Raw genomic sequence first — 18501 nt, 5'->3', positions numbered from 1 at the left:
CCAGGTTTTTAATCAGGATTGTTTTAGCTGTGAATTACTTGCTAAATCTTGATAAGGATTACTTATTCCCAAAGGCTTTTTGACTGTACAAGTATGAATATTTCTTCATGCTTTTTTTTCTTTAAAGGTTCTGAGACCAAACCCAGGGCCTTGCATATGCCAGGCAAGCACTCCACCAGTGAGTTCTTGGGGTACATCCCCAGCCTCAATTTTTTTTTCTTTTTTTTTGGTACCAGGGATCTAACTCAGGTCCTTTTGCTTGCGCAGCAGGCAGCGCGAAATCACTGAGCTAAATCCCCAGACCCCAATTTTTTTCGTAAACAGGGAGTTCACACAAATACATCTGTCTATTTGGGTTCCACAGTGTCAACTGTGATAACATATGCTCAAGTCCAGTCCAGTGACATCAAACCTTTTAAAGCTGCCTGTTGCAGCACACATGCCATAGGTTTACCACCACTGGTTTAGTCTCTTAATTTCTCCTTTTTATTGTATTTGGCTTCTCTTATTTGTGCTGGTTTTATTTTATCATTTCTGGTTTCTTGATATAAATGCTTAGTAGGGGAAAAGAAAGAAGGGAAAGGAAAAAATGGAAACAAAGTCTTTGTAAATAGGGAGGGGTGGAGGGGTTGAAGGGAGGGCAGGGGAATGGGGAAAAAAGAACCAAGATATATCATGTAAAGGTACAAATTCCCAATGATGAATGTCATCATATTGTATACCTAAAATGTACCACTAAATGAAAAAAATGCTTATTCATTCCTTCCAGCACATTCATCTATGTGACAGGCCCTGTATTGGTCGCTGTGGATAGTGAAAACAATGAAGATTAGGCGCACAAACGAAATCTCCTTAGTACATTATGTCACTATTTTTTCACTGAATAGAACTTTGGTGACATTTCACGAGGTTAGATGTACAGGCATCTCATTATCATTAATTTCAAATAGTTTAGATTAAGGGTGTACCTCAGTGATAGGAATGGGTACTTAGCTTGCATGATGCCCTGGGTTTGATCCCCAGCACCAAAAACAAAAAACCAAAAACGATAATGAAAACTAATGCTTTCTAGCTGAGCATGGTGCCACATGCCTATAATCGCAACACTCTAGAAGGAGGATCTCAAATTTGAGCCCATCCTGGGCAATTTAGTGAGAACTTGTTCCCTCCCCCCCACAAAAAAAAGGGAAAAAAGGCTGGGGATGTAGCTTAGTGTGAAAGCCATGGGTTCAAACCCCAGTGTTGCAAAATAATTAATTAAAATAAATAAACAGCTTATAATTTCAGTTTTGATTTTGAAAATTTTATTATTGAAATGTCAAACATACAAAAGTAGAAATATTAGCACAATGAACCACTATGAAAAATTTCACTTCAGTAATTACCAACATTTAGTAATCTAGTTTCCGTCTTTGCCAATTCATTTTCTAGTGACATGCAAGTCTGCATATCTTATTTCATAAAAACGTAAGTATATTAACTCTACCACATAGGACTTTTTTTTGGTAACCATGTTGGTATCATCCTTAACAAAATTATTTCTAAATATCATCTTAATACTTAGTCCAGGTGCACATTTCCTCTACTATTTCCAAAGTGTCCTTTTCTATTTTGTTAAAACCAGGTTCAAGAAATGCTAACATAATGAATTTAGTTGTCATGTCTCTTGTCTCCTTTATTATTAATAGTTGCCTGTCTTCTTTTTCACGCTACTTATTACTTGATGAAATCAGGTTAACTTTTCTGCAGAAATTTACATATTCTGGATCTAAATGGCTGCTTCCTTCTAACATTTACTTTATTCATCTATTCCCCAAATTCTTGGTTATAAAGAATTTGATTTAAAAGTATGTGGCCAGGGATTTTGCTCAATGGTTCCAGTGCCTGCCTCGCAAGCACAAGGTCCTAAGTTTGATCCCCAGTACCAAAAAATAAATAAGTAAATAAAAGTATGATTCCTGTTATTTTTGCAATATGGCTTCATATGTAGTGGTGTGTGCTTCCTATAGTATTTTATCAAGTGGTGCATATTGTCTGATAGTCCCATTTTTATTGAGGTTCAAATTGGCCAGTGTTCTGAAGTGATCAGCTTGATACTTTCTCTACAAAATCTTTCACTTAATAGTTTCAGCATCCACTGAAAATCATTTTCGGGACCCATTACTTCACTACAGTCTAGAAAATAAAGATTCTAATCCTATTATTCTTTCTATGTTTATTGGTTGGATTTAAGTTTTAAAAAGAGAAATACTTAGATTTCATGAATTTTTGATGATCCTGATATTTGGCTCACATGGGCAAAAAAAATATACTCACCCTCCAATACTGATGTTAAGAATGATGAGTTGATACCCTAGTATTTTCCATAACTGACCAAATTATGCAGCCACAACCAAATGAACTATCAAACTACTGGCGGGGTTAGGTCAAAAGACCCAACTAGAAACACTAATTGAAGATGGAGCAATTATACTGAGTATAATGGAATATTTTATTTTATACATAAGTTTTACACACAGGCACGCACTAACTTAAATTCCAAAGTGGTAGTTTCTCTTATGCTATCTTTTTCAGAGTTTGTGATTAATCTTGAACTGTGGCCAGACAAGAGGATGCTATGTCATAGATGGAAAAATCACTTCATATTTCTGATTCTCCAACAGCTGTATTCTTAACTGTACATTCATGAAGATCATACAGTTCTATTCACTGTGAAATTTCTGATGTAGTTCAAGTAATGAAGAAATTCTCATTCACTACAATTTCCTAGGTTTTACCTAAAATAAATTATTTTCAGCTTAATAAGTGCTGAGATGTAACAGGAGGCATTTCTACATTTATTACTTCTATAGTAATTTTCTTTAAAAGGAATTCACTAATACTAGTAAGAAGAATAATAATTATACACAATATTTACAGAACACAAGCTATTCTTGTGACTGCTATTCTTCTAAGTATTAACTACTTCATCCTCACAACAATTCTATTACACAGCATGGCAAGCTGACTCTAAACTGGCCACTAATGGTCACTGTCTCTTGGTATTCTTGTTCAGTCCCCTTCTTGTGAGAAGTGGCTAATCTAGTAATTTACTTCTAACCAGTAGAAGGTAGCAAAGGTAGTAGGAATGTAATTTCCATGATTAGATTATACAAGATTACAACTTCCTTGTTAGCAGACTTCCATCTTCCTGGCAACCACCTTCTTGGCTTACATACTTTGATGAAGCAAGCAGTCATATTGAAGAGGTCAGTGTGGCAAAGGAAATGCAGACAACCTTCAGCCAACAGCCTGCTAGAGACTGAAAATCACAACGCAACAGCCCAAGAGAAAGGAATTTGGGCATCCACCCTGTTAGCTTGGATAGATCCTTCCCTAGTCAAACCTTCAGATGACTGGCCAGTCATAGCTAACCTTGTGACTACAAAGACCCAACTAAGTCATGCCTATTTTCCTGATACAGAGAAATCATGAGATAACAAAGATGTATTTTTTTAAGCTACAAATAAGTTTTTGTGGTGATTTATTACACAGCAATAAATAATACAACTATTGTACTAATATCACTATTTTACAAGTGAACAAAATGCACAAAATGATAACATCTTGTCTAATATCACAATAATAATAAAGTAGTAAAAGAAAACATTGACAGGTAAGGATAAATATTTTCCAACATTCATGACATTATTCTCTCAATGGAATCTGATGAAGATAAACAATGTTTTAATGATGAAAGGAGGCTTTTAAAGCAACATATTCTTTCTCCAATATAAAATTTCTTATTCTTAGTTGTAAGCATGAAACAAATTTTATCAAAAATGGATTTGATAGTGTTTTGTAAGACAATGTACATCTGAAGGCTTTTCTGTATTAAATTCCGTTATGAATCTTCTGATGTTGAGTAAGGTGTGAATGCTGTCTAAAGGCCTTCTTACATTCCTTACATTTGTAGGGTTTTTCACCAGTATGAATTCTCTGGTGTTGAGTAAGAAATGAATAAAGTCTAAAAGCCTTCCCACATTCCTTACATTCATAAGGTTTCTCACCAGTGTGTATACTCTGATGCTGTGTAAGTTGTGAGAGCAGTCTGAAAGGTTTTCTACATTCCTTACATTCATAAGGTTTCTCCCCAGTGTGAATACTTTGATGTTGAGTAAGCTGTGAGAGCAGTCTGAAGGCTTTCCCACATTCTTCACATTCATACGGTCTCTCACCAATATGAATGCTCTGATGTGAAATAAGTTGTGAGTAACTACTAAAGGTCTTCCAGCATTCCATACATTCATAGGGTTTCTCACGAGTATGAATTCTCTGATGGCGAACAAGCTGTTGTCTTAATCTGAAAGTCTTCCCACATTCCTTACAGTCAAAGGGTTTCTCACCAGTATGAATACTCTGATGGACAGTAAGCTGTTGGCATATTCTAAAAGCCTTTCCACATTCCTTACATGCATAGGGTTTCTCACCAAAATGAATTTTCTGATGTACTCTAAGGTCTGGGCCACATACAAAGGCCTTCCCACATTCCTTACATTCATAGAGCTTCTCAGAAGTATGAAGTCTCTGGTGTCGAGTAAGGTGTGTACACTGTCTAAAGGTCTTCCCACAGTCCTTACACTCGTAGGGCTTCTCACCAGTGTGGATTCTCTGATGCCGAGCCAGCTGCTGATGCACTCTAAAAGCCTTTCCACATTCCTTGCATTCATAAGGTTTTTCACCAGTATGAAGCCTCTGATGTTGAGTAAGTTCTTGGAGCACTGTAAAGGCCTTGCCACAGTCCTTACATTCATAGGGTTTCTCACCCGTATGAAGTTTGTGATGTCGAATAAGGTGTGCACGCTGCCTAAAGGCCTGTCCACATTCCTTACATTTATAAGGTTTCTCACCAGTATGAATTCTTAGATGTTGACTAAGTGTTGAGCGACGAATAAAAGTCTTCCTACATTCCTTACATTCATATAACTTTTCTCCATTGTGAACTCTCTGATAATCTGTAAGAAAATTTTGCTTTTTGTAAGTGGTCACTTTTTCAGAGCCAATTTTCACCTGCCCAAAATACCCATCTTGTGGTTCTTTTTGGCCCTCAATCTTGCTTTTGCATTCCCAGTTATTTTTAAAAATAGAGCCCTGAAGGCTACAGCTTTTAATTCTTTCCATTATCTCCCACTGTAATGAATATATTTCATAAATGTCCTTCTCTGGAGACTGGGTATTGGTCCTGCATCTGGACTCCAAATCTGAAAGAAAATAAGAAAGCAAACACATTCTGTTTTCCTATTCCCAAAGAAAAAAAAATTTTACAGAGAAATAAAACAATGCCTGTTACAAGTGATGAACTACATCTCTCTCAAACATACGCATTTCTGCTACAATACTACAGATGTATACCTAAAAACCAGTATCTTCTACAAAGTTACATACCACAAATAACTCAATCCATGGGAAATACAGACCTGGAACAGACCACTTAACTCTATGTAATTTTATTGGCAGAGCACTAACAAATTAAAGATGATTACATGGTCTCATTTCTTCTTTTAATATGAAGAATTATATTGATCAACATTAAAAACCAAGACTACATTAATTAAGAAAGTATAAGGTCCACTTGATAGTCATCTTTATATGGTACTGAATTTGATGTGCTATTATTTTGTTAAGAATTTTACTCCTACATACATGAAGAATACAAGTTTATAGTCTGGTAATTTCTTTGTAATATGATAGTTATATTGGCCTCATAAAGTGAGCTTAGGTGTTCTTTCCTTTTCTGAAGAAACTGTAATAATGCCACTATTTCTTTCTTAAATATTTGATAGTATTCATTAATGAAACCATCTGGGCCTGACATTTTCTTTGTGGAAAGATTTCTGATAATAAATTCAATTACTTTAATAGGCATACTGTTGTTCTTTTTTACCATTTTTCTCTTTTGTCAGTTCTAGTAAATTATATTTAAAAATTTTTAATTTCATTTAAGCTATTAAATTTATTGGCACAAAGTTATTCATAGAATTCTTTTCATATCTTTTTTCTGGGTGGGGGGGTACAGGCAATTGAACCCAGGGCCTTGGCACTGAGCTACATTCTCAGCCATTTTTGAATTTTTATTTTGAGATGGGGTCTTGCTAAGTTGCCCAAGCTAGGCTTATGTTTGTAATCCTCCATCCCTCAGCCTCACAGAGTGTAGGTTTTATTATCTTTAAATGGCTATATCAGATGAAAACCAACCCTTCTGTATTAGTAATTTATGTTCTCTTTTTTTGATTAGTCAAACTAGGTGTTTACTATCTTTGTTGATCTTTTCAAGAAGTTGACTTTTGGTTTTCTTTTTCTATTTTGTTATTTGTGTTCTTATATGTATTGTCATTTTATTCTATGGCAACAGCTTCTCTCTTTGAAGTAGGAATCAAACATGGGAGATGAAAAACAGTGTAACCAAGGTCAACAGAAAGTGACTCTGCTGGTCCAAACTTGAAAGTTCTTAATTCACTTCACATCTCAACACTTTCCCTTACAGCCCATGGGCTTTTTTTTTCCATCCAGTACTGAGGATTAAATCCAGGGCCTTCACATTGAGCTACATCCCCAGCCCACCACCTTCTGTACCCTTTTTTATGTTTGTTTACATTTTGAGACAGAATCTTGCTAAGTCACTAACTCAGGCTGGCCTCAAACTTCCAATTCTGCCTTGAATGAATGCTGAGATTATATACATGTTCAGCTCGTGGGTTTTGTGTTTTGTGTTTTGTTTTGACATAATGGAAATTGAACTCAAGGCCCGGTGCATGCTAGGCAAGTACTCGAGGATTGAGCCACATCCCTGATAGGTTATCACTAAGTTGACCAGGCTGGACTTGAATTTAGGAGGCTAATGCCTCAGCTCCCCAGATACCTGGGATTACAGACATGCACCACCATGCTTGGCAGCTATGGGTATTTGAAGAGAAAACTCCAAGGATCTCAAAGATGTACTTCCACTCTAAGCAGGCTAGCTATTAACTGCCATAGTGATTTCCCTGTGCCTGCTTAGCTCTCACTTACCAGGGCTGTGGGTTCTTGTCCCTTCCTTCACAACCATCCCAGGTTCCTTCCCTTCTTCATCCAATATGGTAATCACATCTGGTTTAGAAATAGAAGCTCCTGCTTAGAAGGAAAATATCACATAAAATTATAAACCTGAAAGTCCTTCTCTTCAGATTTGGTTAAATTTATAATTAACTACAAATTAAAATGGACTTTATAAAGCCTAAGTGCAAATAAATGCAAGGGAGATGAGGAATTCACTTTAGGGTAACCTCAGGACCATAAGGAACAAATAGACACTAGGTGACTAAGAACAGGCCTTAATATAATTTAAGCTCACACAGACTCTGCTGAGAAGCAATATTTTGTAGTGATTAAGAACACAGGCTCTGAATCCAGACTGCCTGGTTTTAAATCCTGCCTTTGTTCGTCTATTACCTCAGTCAGTTACTAACCTTTTGCACTTCAAGTTTTGCACCCAAGTTTTCTTATCTGAAATAAGGTTAAGAATAAGTAAGGAGTAACTGAGGAGTAATCAACAATGAACAATACTCAGAACAGTGTCTAAGCACAATATATACACTGATATGTTCATATACACATATGTATATTACCTATTTTTACTGCTATCATTTTGCTGAGAGGGTAATAAGAGGCTTTTAATATATTCTCAGATCTTTTTGGGGATATTCAATGTTAAATACAAAGTTCTTAGATTTTGTTTATTTTTTTCAGACAGGATCTCACTATATACTTCAGGCTGACCTCGAACTCACTATGTAGTCCAGACTACCCTCAAACTCTTGGTGATCCTCCTGCCTCAGCCTCCCAAGTGCTGGGATTATAGGCATGCCACCAACCCAGCTAGGTTTTTAACTTTCTTTTTTTTTTTTTGGTACTGGGTATCGAACTCAGGACCTTGTGCTTGCCAGGCAGGCATGGTGCCACTGAACTACATCACTGACTCAGGTTTTTAACTTTCAGTTACAAAGCACATAGAACCGTGTATGTCTGCTACAGGAAAAAAAAAAAGTATTTACTTGAATTTTAAATGAAGCTTGTAGATCACTGCATATTATATATATGCTCTACAAACTCCTTTGATTTTCATTCTTTCTCTTTCTTTTCTGATCTCTTGATTTTTACTCAGAGGCCTAGTATGTAGGTATTCTCCTTTTAGGTGAGTTAGAAAGGAATATGAAGTATATGAGTCAATTCTGAACATAAACAAAATATGATATCTAGTTTCTTCAACAATACTTGTATCAGGGGCCGGGGATTTAGCTCAGTGGCACCGGCACCTGCCTCACAAGTGCAAGGTCGTAAGTTTGATCCCTGGTACCAAAAACAAAACAAAACAAAACAAAACTTGTACCATTCTCAAATCCACCCCCTTGGATACTAAAGGAAACAGGAATCACAAAATCTGAAGAAAATGTGAAGGACACCACAGGCTGAGAATGTTTAAGTAGTGGAATCTATTTACAATCTCGTAAAGCCTAGCTATTCTTTGTTTTTGTTTTTGTTTTTTTGAGACAGGGTCTTGCTGTATAGTCCAGGATGATCTTGAACTCACTATGTAGCCCACGCTGGCCTTGAACTTGTGGTGATCCTCCTGCCTCAGCTTCCTGAGTGCTGAGATTACAGGCATGTGCCACCATGCATCACTAACCTAACCATTTTTTTTTTTGGTACCAGAACTGAACTCGGGTCCTTCTGCTTGCAAGGCAGGCGGGAGAATCACTGAGCTAAATCCTGGCCCAACCTAACCATTCTTTATGGGAACATAGAGTAAAAATTTAGCTTGTTTCTCAGAATATAGTGGCAGAGAAAGCTAATATACTTTGGAACAACAACCTTACCTAGTGAGATGAAGTTGCTATAGTTCTCCCACATTACATCTCTATATAAGTCCCTCTGAGCAGAATCCAGGAATTCCCATTCTTCCTGTGAGAAGTCTACAGCCACATCTCTAAATGTCACTGAACCCTGAAAAAATGAACTTATGAGTTACTTGTGAAAATAATTTAAGTATTCATCTTAAATAGAAAGAGGAGATTGAGGACTTCACTCCAGAGTCACAGCATGCAAATAGGCTGAAAACTTATGAATTATGACATGAATAGAGAACAGCAAAAAATCAGAATTTCAGAAACAGTGCCTACATGTTCTTGACTAGTCTTACGGCTGGAGATTAAATTTTTTATCCAAACATATCTGGAAATGAATAAAATAACCAAAAAATCTCGATTAAATCCAATAGGGCACATAAGCCTTTTGCATACTGAGTACTTCCACTATAAATTCTAAAGAAATATGAAGTCTTTCACTCTCTTTTCCCTTTAATGATCATGAAAACACATTGGCAAAAATTTCTCCCAAATGCACCATAAAAATCTCTCTGAAAGTAAACTAAAGTTCATAAAAGGAAAAAAATTGAGATTAAAAAAGTTCACAACAGGGGCTGGGGATCGAGCTCAGCGGCAATGCGCCTGCCTTGCAAGTGCAAGCGCAAGCACAAGGTCCTGAGTTCAATCCCCAGTACCAAAAAAAAAAGTTCACAACAGAATGAGATTTTACTATAAACATTTTTCTTGTTAACAACCAATTCTTTAGTAAATTTTAAGTATTTTGATGCACAATGGTCCTCTTTGAGTATATTACATTCTCTTTAAAATTTAGATGTTTAAATTGAGTATGATCTCAAGTCTTCTGTAATTCTTGTTTTCTATAATACCTAATACTTGTGTATTTGAATAATCTTTTCCTTTATTATCATCCTTCATTAAGCATCTTTTCTCACTTTTGAGCTTTAGGATACTAAAACATGAAAACAATCAAAAGAGTACCCTGGATCAATAATTTTCAAGAAACAGTGATTTTTTTTTGTCCCCCAAAAGACATCTGGCCATGAATACAGTTATCATGAGTAGTATGGGAGGGGAGACTGTTACAGATGCCTAATGAGTAGAGGCCAAAGGATACTGTTAGACATTCTACAATGCACAAGACAGTCCCCTATAATAAAGGATTCTCTGACTCAAAATGTCAATAGTTCCAAGGTTGAGAAATACTGCTCTAGGCTAGCACATCCTGTAAAAAATACACAATTAACTATCTTCTCTCTGAGAGAAAATTAGAGAGGATTCTTGATCTATTTGCAGCTCTGTTCTGATTACCTTCTAGCCATCCTATTGCTGAGGTAACAGTCTTCTGCCCTGAAAACCATTATCACCCAAATAGCTGACATTGGACAGTTTATTAGTCACATATACTCACAGCCTGAGGGAAGATATCACACATCACTCAAGGCTACAAAGGCCACACTCAGGAACAGAGAGAATAACAGGGGTTGTAGGAGGCAGGCTTTGAAAGAGGATTAAGTGTTCCCTGGTTCCCAGAGGAAGTCATGACTAGCTCATTTGAATAATTACACAGGCTGCCAGAGCGGTGAAAATTATGAGGTTGAGGACTAGGGATACAACTGGCCTAGCATATAGGGGAGCTAGGAGGGAAGAAAGCCTTTTCCACTGGACAGGCATATCTGGTGAGAGCAGGGGAACTCATGGTTAGGGCTTTGGGGCCTTGACAAACATGTCAGGGTAGCACATCAAAGTTTAGATCTTACATATAGTAAGGCCCTGATTATATCTCTATGTAACCCACTCAATCTTAAAAGCCTCACATAGCATAAGATCTCAACACACAGAGAAACTAAGATTAGTCAACACTAAACCCCAAGCCATTACTTTAAAAAGTCTGATTTGTGGAGAGTTTATAGCTTCCCCATAAGGTACAAAACAAGATCAAATTCTTTCATTAAACCACAGGTCTTCAAGGAAAGCTCAAAACAGAAATCTCCCATTTAACATCAGTAATCTATTCCTAAAAATCACACCTTTTAAAGCTGCCCCCACAAAGTATGTGGGCTTTTTTTTTTTTTTTTTTTTTTGGTACCAGGGATCGAACTTGGGACCTTGAGCTTGCAAGGCAGGCAGCAGAACCACTGAGCTAAATCCCCGGCCCCAAATCATACATTTTAATACTACATTATAAAGTAGGTGCCTCTTTTTCCATTATCAGAGAATTATAATGCATTGTATGTTAATTCCAACCCTCCAACTAGCTTTACATTTTCCTCCAATATAGAACTATACTACACATGCAATGTCTTTGGCACTAGTATTTTCATCATCTTTTTTTTTTTTTTTTTTTTTTTGGTACCGGGGATCGAACTCGGGTCCTTGCGCTTGAGCAGCAAGCAGCAAAACCACTGAGCTAAATCCCTGGCCCCATCATTGAAACTTTCTCCACAATTTTCTTCAATACTTTTCAACTTTTTTTGGCAGTACTGGGAAATGAACCCCAGGCCTTTGCACTGAGCTACATCCCCAGCCCATTTCTAATCTTTTATTTTGAGATAGGGTCATACTAAGTTGCTAAATTGCCCAAGTTATGCTGAAACTTGTGGATCCTCTTTCCTCAGGCTCCCATAGGGCTGGGATTACAAATACGCACCACCATTCCTGGCCCTTTTCCAAATTTTTAAGAACTCTACACTAGATCAAAAAAAAAGTACACTACAGAAAAGTATTTCCAATGAGGACATAGTCACCTTCACTATGATGCTTTGATGCCTACTTTATCACTAGCAGCACCAGATACATGCCCTCTTTAATGACACATATATTGGTTCTGATGGTCTAGCAATTATATATGGAATACAACTAGATTCTTCCTAAACGTTGTTTTTGTTTAAAAATTACTGCATTCAACTACATGATTCATTTTATTACACTTAAAGTTCTAAAAGTATGGGCCGGGGATTTAGCTCAGTGGTTTCGCCGCCTGCTGTGCAAGCGAAAGGACCCAAGTTCGATCCCCAGTACCAATAAAAAAAAAAAAGTTCTAAAAGTAGGCAAAATTAATTTATGGTGTTCAAAGTCAAGATATTAGTTACATTTGAGATGAGTGGGTGAGCAATGACTGAAGGGGGAAATATCTGAGGTATTAGTAATATTCCTTTATTAACTTGGAAGCATAGATGTACTAATTAATTTATGAAAATTCATTCAGCTATACTCTTAAGATTTGTATACTTTTCTGTATATATGCTATACCCCAATAAAACACTAAAAAATTGTTTTAAATGCAATATTGTATACTGAGTACACACATTTTTTCTATGTAAAACTAGATCAAAAGTCATTGGACTGTTGGGTGGGAGTATGTCTTTAGTGGTAGAGTACTTGCCTAGAATGTATGAGGCTCTGGGTTTGATTCTCCCCTCAATAAATCACTGTATTGAGAGAAATATAATTTTTCTGGAATTAAGTACTAAAATAAAAAGCTGTTCCATTGGAATATGCTGACAGAAAGACCTTTTGCAGAGAATGTCTATATTTTTCTCAAGACATTTCACTTTTGTGGAAGAAGGGAAGACTATCAATGGGCTATCTGTCCCTAATCTTTCAAGAATGGCAAAAATGGAACAGGTTCTTTGATAGAGTTCTGAAAAAATGGAAAATTTAGGAGAACTAATGAATATGTACAATTAACAATATTAGAGATAAACAATATTTTTTAAAAGGAAAAACCACCATTAACTTACATCAGCCATGGTTTTAGAACACCAAGAACTGGTCAGTCCTCTTCAATATTTCTTTGTTGGAGAACTGCAGAGTCTAGACAAACCAAAAAAAACCAGCCATGATCCTGAGTACCATGCAGGGCATGGGTAAATAAATAAATAAATAAATAAATAAATAAATAAATAAATAAATGGCTATGAAGCCATATGTACCTAAGAGCTCCCCAAATGACTTATGTTGATATGAGCATTTTTTCTTTTTCATTTCTTTTTCCAAACTACTCCTCACTGCTGCACCCATGCTTATCCCATACCCTCATAAAACTGAAATGGAGTATAGGGGGGCCTGAAGAAATCCATGCTCTGAAGAAACCCAGGTGAGCAATAATGAACTTGATCTGACCAGATTTCCATTTAACAATGTTGATCTGGTCCTGAAAATGGACCAGAGTTTTTCTAAAGACAAAGACTAAAAACCATATAGCTAGAGCCTGGCACCCCTTTCTATGACAAGGCCGCACTGTTTTTCCCTAGCTAGGATAAGTCACCATTCCAGTTTCCCAATCACGACCTCTCATACCATGGCAACCTTTACCACTCCCTCTTTTGGTGTCCAACCTGTGTAAGTGTTGATTCACAATGTCTGCAATTAGCCAACAGAATTCATTGAAAACCTTTATGTGACAGGTGCTTTCTACACTTGTCAATTGAGCCTCAGCATTTTTATACACCAAAGTTCTACCTCTGAGCACACTGACACACAGGATTCAAATCATACTGGAGATCTGAATCCTGAGCATCAGTGTGATAAGGGTGAAGTCAGTGTGTTTTAAAAAACAAAACAAGAAAACACCAGCAAGTGTAGTGTGAAACTATTTTGACAGGGAAAAAAAATCACATGTATATCTAGAAGATATGTCCAACTCTATGATTTAATCTGCCCAGGTATGTTGGTATACTTCCTAGAAAGTAAGGGCAAAAAGTCGCTGATGTCTTTTACACACTGATGGCAGTTGTATGCTTGCTTCCCTTTTCATCTCCTGAATGGGTCTATTTTGCTCTGAATAAGTCTTTTTGGCTAACATGCCTATACAGCTCGCCAACAGCTTTTGGAGTTTCTTGTCCGTCTACTCTCATTTTGCATTTACCATCATCAAAATAAAAATTTTAAGCCAGGCATAATGGCACATACCTGTAATTCCAGCTCTCTGGGAGGCTAAGGCAGGAGGATTGCAAGTTCAAGTGCAACTTGGGCAACTTATCAAGACATTCTCTCAAAATAAAAAATGGAATGTAGCTCAGTGAAAAGGCCCTGAGTTCAATTACAAGTACAGTAATGAATGAATCAATCAATCAAATTAAAAAGACCAAAATTATAAGCTAGACACAGCAGAACATGCCTGAGGCCAGAGGACTGACCAGCCCAGAGTTTGAGACCATCCTGGACAACAGAGCAAGACCTTGTCTCAATAAATAAATAAGAAAGGAGGGGGTTTTTTTGGTACCAGGGATGGAACTCAGGACCTTGCGCTTTCGAGGCAGGCAGTGGCACCCCTGAGCCAAATTCCCGGCCCAAGAGAGGAGTTACTTTTAAAGCATACATAATAATGAGATTTGGTATACTGTTACAATTACTAATATAGATTTTGCTGTCAGACTTTCAGGATAGAAATGTCAGCTCTAACAGTCGTTAACTCTGTGATCTTAGACATGTTACTTTCCGATGCTTTGCTTCCCTCCTATATAAAATGGTAATGAATACTTTCTACCTCAAAGGGTTGTTATGAGGACTAATAGGATACTAAATATAGAAGACTTAAAGTAGCAAATAAGCTACTTAATAAACTATTTAATAAAAGCCATATCACTTAAGATGAAGAATACTACATAGCCTTCTTATAAAGAAAATTCTCTTTGTCTTTTCTCCACGCCACTAAAAAATAGGCTTCTAGCCAGGCATAGTGGCACATGCCCATAATCTCAACATTCTTGTTCCGCCACCTGCCTCGCAAATGCAAGGACCTGTGTTCAATCCCCGGTACCAAAACAAAACAAAACAAAACGAAACAAAGGGCCGAGGATTTAGCTTAGTGGTGCCATCTCCATTTTAGCTGGGGATTTAGCTCAGTGGTTCTGCCACCTGCTTCACAAGCTCAAGGTCCTGAGTTCGATCTTCTTGAGTTCGATTGTCCTGAGTTTGATCCCCCGTACAAAAAAAACAAAAACACTCTTGGAGGCTGAAGCTGGAGGATTGTTGAGTTCAAGACCAACCTTGGCAACTTAGTAAGACCCTGTCTCAAAACCAAAAAATTAAAAAGGGTTAGGGATGTAGCTTAGTGAGTAGGCCTTATGTTCAATCCCTAGTATTACAAGAAAAAAAGGCTTCTCAGCCTAGCTCTTTCTTGGTTTTTTTCCTTCGGTACTGGGGATCAAACTCAGGACCTCGCGCTTTTGATGTAGGCACAGTGCCACTGAGCTAAATCCCCAGCCCACCTTGTTCTTTCTTATAATGCTAATTAATAAACCGTAAAGCATCACTTTGACAGGTAGTTCTTTTTTTTTTTTTTTTTTTTGAGACAGGGTCTCACTAGGCAGTTCAGGCTGTCCTTAACTCCATATGTAACCCAGGCTGGCCTCAAACTCACAGTGATCCTCCTGCCTCAGTCTCCTGAGTGCTAGGATTACAGGTGCGTGCCACCACACCTGCCAATAGATAGTTCTTGATTATCAACAATTTACAAAAGGATACATGGATGGATAAAGCAAATGTGGCAAAATACTCATAATTTTTGGATCTGTGTGATAAGGAAAAACATGGAATTAAAATAAAATAGTAACAAATCTACTGAATACTTTTTTTTTTTTTGGTACCGGGGATCAAACTCTGGTCTTTGCGCTTGCGCAGCAGGCGGCGAAACCCTGAGCTAAATCCCCGGCCCCCTACTGAATACTTATTACATGCCAAGCATTATCTATGGATTTTACAATTTATTTATTTATTTTTTATTTATTTACTTTTTGTACCGGGGATCGAACTGCAGACCTTGAGCTTTGCAGGCAGCTGCACCACTGAGCTAAATCCCCGGCCCTATTTATTTTATTTTAAAATTTTTTGGTGCTGGCGATCAAACCCAGGATCTCATGCAAGCTAGGCGAGCGCCATACCACTAGCCCCCAGCTCTAGGTTTTAAAATATTGATTTATTCAGAATAATCTTATATAGTAGGTTCTATAATTATTCTCATTTTATAGATGATGAAACTGTAGCACAAAGAGATGAAATAAACTGCCAGAAGCTAGCCCAGCCCTAAATGGCAGGTTTACTATTTGAACCCTGGTAATTTGGCTCCATAATATACACTACTGTCACCGTATTAAACTGCCTCCCAAAAGACCACATAAATAAGCGGTCCTAACCAAACTCATGCTGTCAAACATGTTTAAACCATTTTGCAAGTTTTCACTATCTTCCCATTCTTGTAAGAGTTCCCTCCCTTGCTAACACTTAATAGACCTCTCCACTAAAAACTCTATCACATTACCACTCTTAACAAGTCTCAAAAGCAGAAGTCCTTGTCACCAGTCAAACCATTATATTTTCCCACTTTTAACTCAGGGCATCAGAGATCAGACACCTAGAGTGTGAAATCATTTAAACTGTAATCCCCTCTCCAAATTACAAGGTAAAATATAACTATAAAGTTAGCCTCTCTTTGGGTTTACCTGTAGACTATTTACATGATTCAAAAGACACAGCTCACAGGAGAAATTTAATGCCTGTCAACTGTTCATGTGACTGACTACCCACTGAAGAGAAAGGATGTGTATAGAATCTACCTTCACCACCTCATCACTCACTGGGAAAAAGGCCAAAGCACCAGCTCACTGGACAGATCACTTTAGGTATTACACTCTAAACAAACTCAATATTAACTGAAACAAGCCTATATTAGGTGACAAAATCATATTTATTGACTCAGAACGGGAGGAAATTGCACAGGAACCATTGGAATACAATGGACCAGAAGGAGGAAAAGAGCTCTTTTGTATAGGTTTGACTGCCAACTAAAGGATTTTGAAGAGGATCTATGGACAGTGAGGGTCTGGAATGACTGCTGTTTCTAAAGTGAGAATAGGAGAGGTGAAATAAACTGCAGTGCTATCCTGAGTGTTATCAAGAAGGTGGTTTAGAAAACAAGAATTCCCAGTAATACAATAAAAATAGCAAAGCAGGTCTGGAGCATCATTGGTAGGAAATCTGTAATCTCTCTGAGGAAGTTATGACATTTAACAACTGCAATATAACCTAAGGAGAAATAATGTTTTCATTAATTTTGCAGCTTTATTTGTTTCTTCTCTCCTATCCTAATTAATGACAAGGCTGATGCTTCTCTTTTCAGTCCGTGCTGATTCGCACTCTTCCACAGAAAAGGGAAGCAAATATCCGCATTCCCGAAAAATAAAAATTACATTTCATGGAACAAGGTGGAAAGTAATTATGACGTTCGTTTATAATGAATGTAAGAGCAATCATTTATTTTCTTCATTTCCCCTCACCTTCCTAAATATCACCAGGACTGGAAAAGAGGGCGAAAATCGAAACTGCGTGGCCTCTTTTTGGAGCTTAGTCCATATGACTCGGGATACGCATCCTCACTACCACAGTTGCTCCCATCTTCTACATACATAACCTGCTGGAAATAGCAGTATCCGGGAGAAAGGCCAAAGAAACCGAAGGCTAGGCTGTAACCTGTCTGCGAGTTCACTGACTTCGTGCGGCGGGAGAGCTGCTAAGGTGTGCAGTCGTTCTCAGGATTGTGTCTTTTTGTTTGGGGGCCTTCGCTCAGGGGTACATACATCTAACTCGGAGCCATTCCGGGCCTCTGGGCCTTGAAGCGAGAGAACAGAGGCCGCAGGAGGGTACCCGGTGCCCAGTCAGCATCACAAATTCCACAGCCGCTGCTTTCCGACTGACACACAAGTCCGCGCCGCCCCCGCGCCGCCCCCGCGCCCATTTCCTCAGTGCACGCGACCAACTCACCTCTCGGAGCAGACAGCGGAAAGGAAACCGGAAGGAAACTGCGCTGGTGCTCGTGGGAAATGTAGTCCGCCGCAGGGGCGGGGTAAGAGGAGTGCACAAGCGCGGAAGTTAGCCGGGGCGGGGGGCGCGAGCTCGCGGGCTGTGTTTCAAGGCGTGAGGACCGAGGATGTTCAACTAGGCGCCCTCAGTGAGCTTCCCCCCCCCCCCGGTAATATGGATTGAACCCAGGCCCTTCACACTGACCTACATTCCTAGTCCCTCATTTTTAAATTTTTCTTTTTTTTTTTATTCTGAGGCACGGTCTCGCCAAGTCTCTAAATTGCCCAGTTGGGGCTCGAACTTGAGATCCTCCTGCCGCAGCCTCCAAGAGTGCTGGGATTGCAGCCCTCCACCACCATGCCCAGCTGAGTTCTGTATTCAGAGAAGTGTCATTTCTTCATACCCCTTTGCATACTAAAACTCCACATATATCTGGGTCTATTTTTGGACTTTCTGTTCTAATCATATATGAACTGTTTCGATTACAGAGGGTTTTTATTGTAGTATCTTTTAGTATCTCATAGACGCAGTCCCATAGCTCCCTTTTCAGTGTTATCATATTCATGCGTAAAATTTGTACTATTACCAATGTATGGTTTATACTTATGAAATAAGTGAATTGTCCTCTAGTAATTTGCCTTCCCCAAATCCTTTTTCTTGATAGTCCTTATGAATATCTGACTTTTTTTTTTTTTTTTGGAACCTAGGGATCGAACTCAGGACCTTGCGCTTTCGAGGCAGGCGTGGTGCCACTGAGCTAAATCCCTGGCTGCCTGACATTTTCTTAATTAGCAAGGTAATA

At 38.1% G+C, this 18501-nt stretch overlaps 1 protein-coding gene across 4 annotated transcripts; it reads right to left on the bottom strand.

Annotated features, from left to right (window-relative positions):
- Window positions 1–1272: 1272 nt before the first annotated feature.
- On the bottom strand, window positions 1273–17725 carry Zfp14 (ZFP14 zinc finger protein). 4 transcript variants are annotated; one of them, XM_021239499.2, is made up of 5 exons: window positions 17661–17725; window positions 12641–12713; window positions 8892–9018; window positions 7048–7149; window positions 1274–5240 (listed from the first exon to the last, which is right to left on the bottom strand). In XM_021239499.2, the coding sequence occupies exons 2-5, from the start codon at window positions 12647–12649 to the stop codon at window positions 3874–3876; spliced, it is 1605 nt and encodes a 534-aa protein (XP_021095158.1). In that variant the 5' UTR covers window positions 12650–12713; window positions 17661–17725; the 3' UTR covers window positions 1274–3873. The 4 variants fall into 4 exon arrangements, with proteins under 4 accessions (XP_021095161.1, XP_021095160.1, XP_021095158.1 ...); XM_021239500.2 differs by having other exon boundaries at window positions 7048–7146; XM_021239502.2 differs by lacking the exons at window positions 12641–12713; window positions 17661–17725 and adding an exon at window positions 7485–7521 and having other exon boundaries at window positions 1273–5240; window positions 8892–8986.
- Window positions 17726–18501: the final 776 nt, after the last annotated feature.

The sequence above is a fragment of the Heterocephalus glaber genome, unplaced genomic scaffold (genome assembly GCF_053883595.1).
Source record: "Heterocephalus glaber isolate CG9 unplaced genomic scaffold, H.glaber_assembly_v1.0 deba00001561, whole genome shotgun sequence".
Taxonomy (NCBI): Eukaryota; Metazoa; Chordata; class Mammalia; order Rodentia; family Bathyergidae; genus Heterocephalus; species Heterocephalus glaber.
Note: the sequence above shows the minus strand (reverse complement) of the source record. Positions and strands in the feature narration are given on the sequence as shown.

Bases quoted from the DNA above. Each gene is read 5' to 3' on its own strand.
- Zfp14 (XM_021239499.2), bottom strand. The intron at 7,150-8,891 runs GTAAGGTTGTTG...TTTCCTTCTAAG, and splicing joins TAGCAACTTCATCTCACTAG to CAGGAGCTTCTATTTCTAAA. The intron at 5,241-7,047 runs GTAAGTGAGAGC...ATTTTCTTTCAG, and splicing joins GACAAGAACCCACAGCCCTG to ATTTGGAGTCCAGATGCAGG.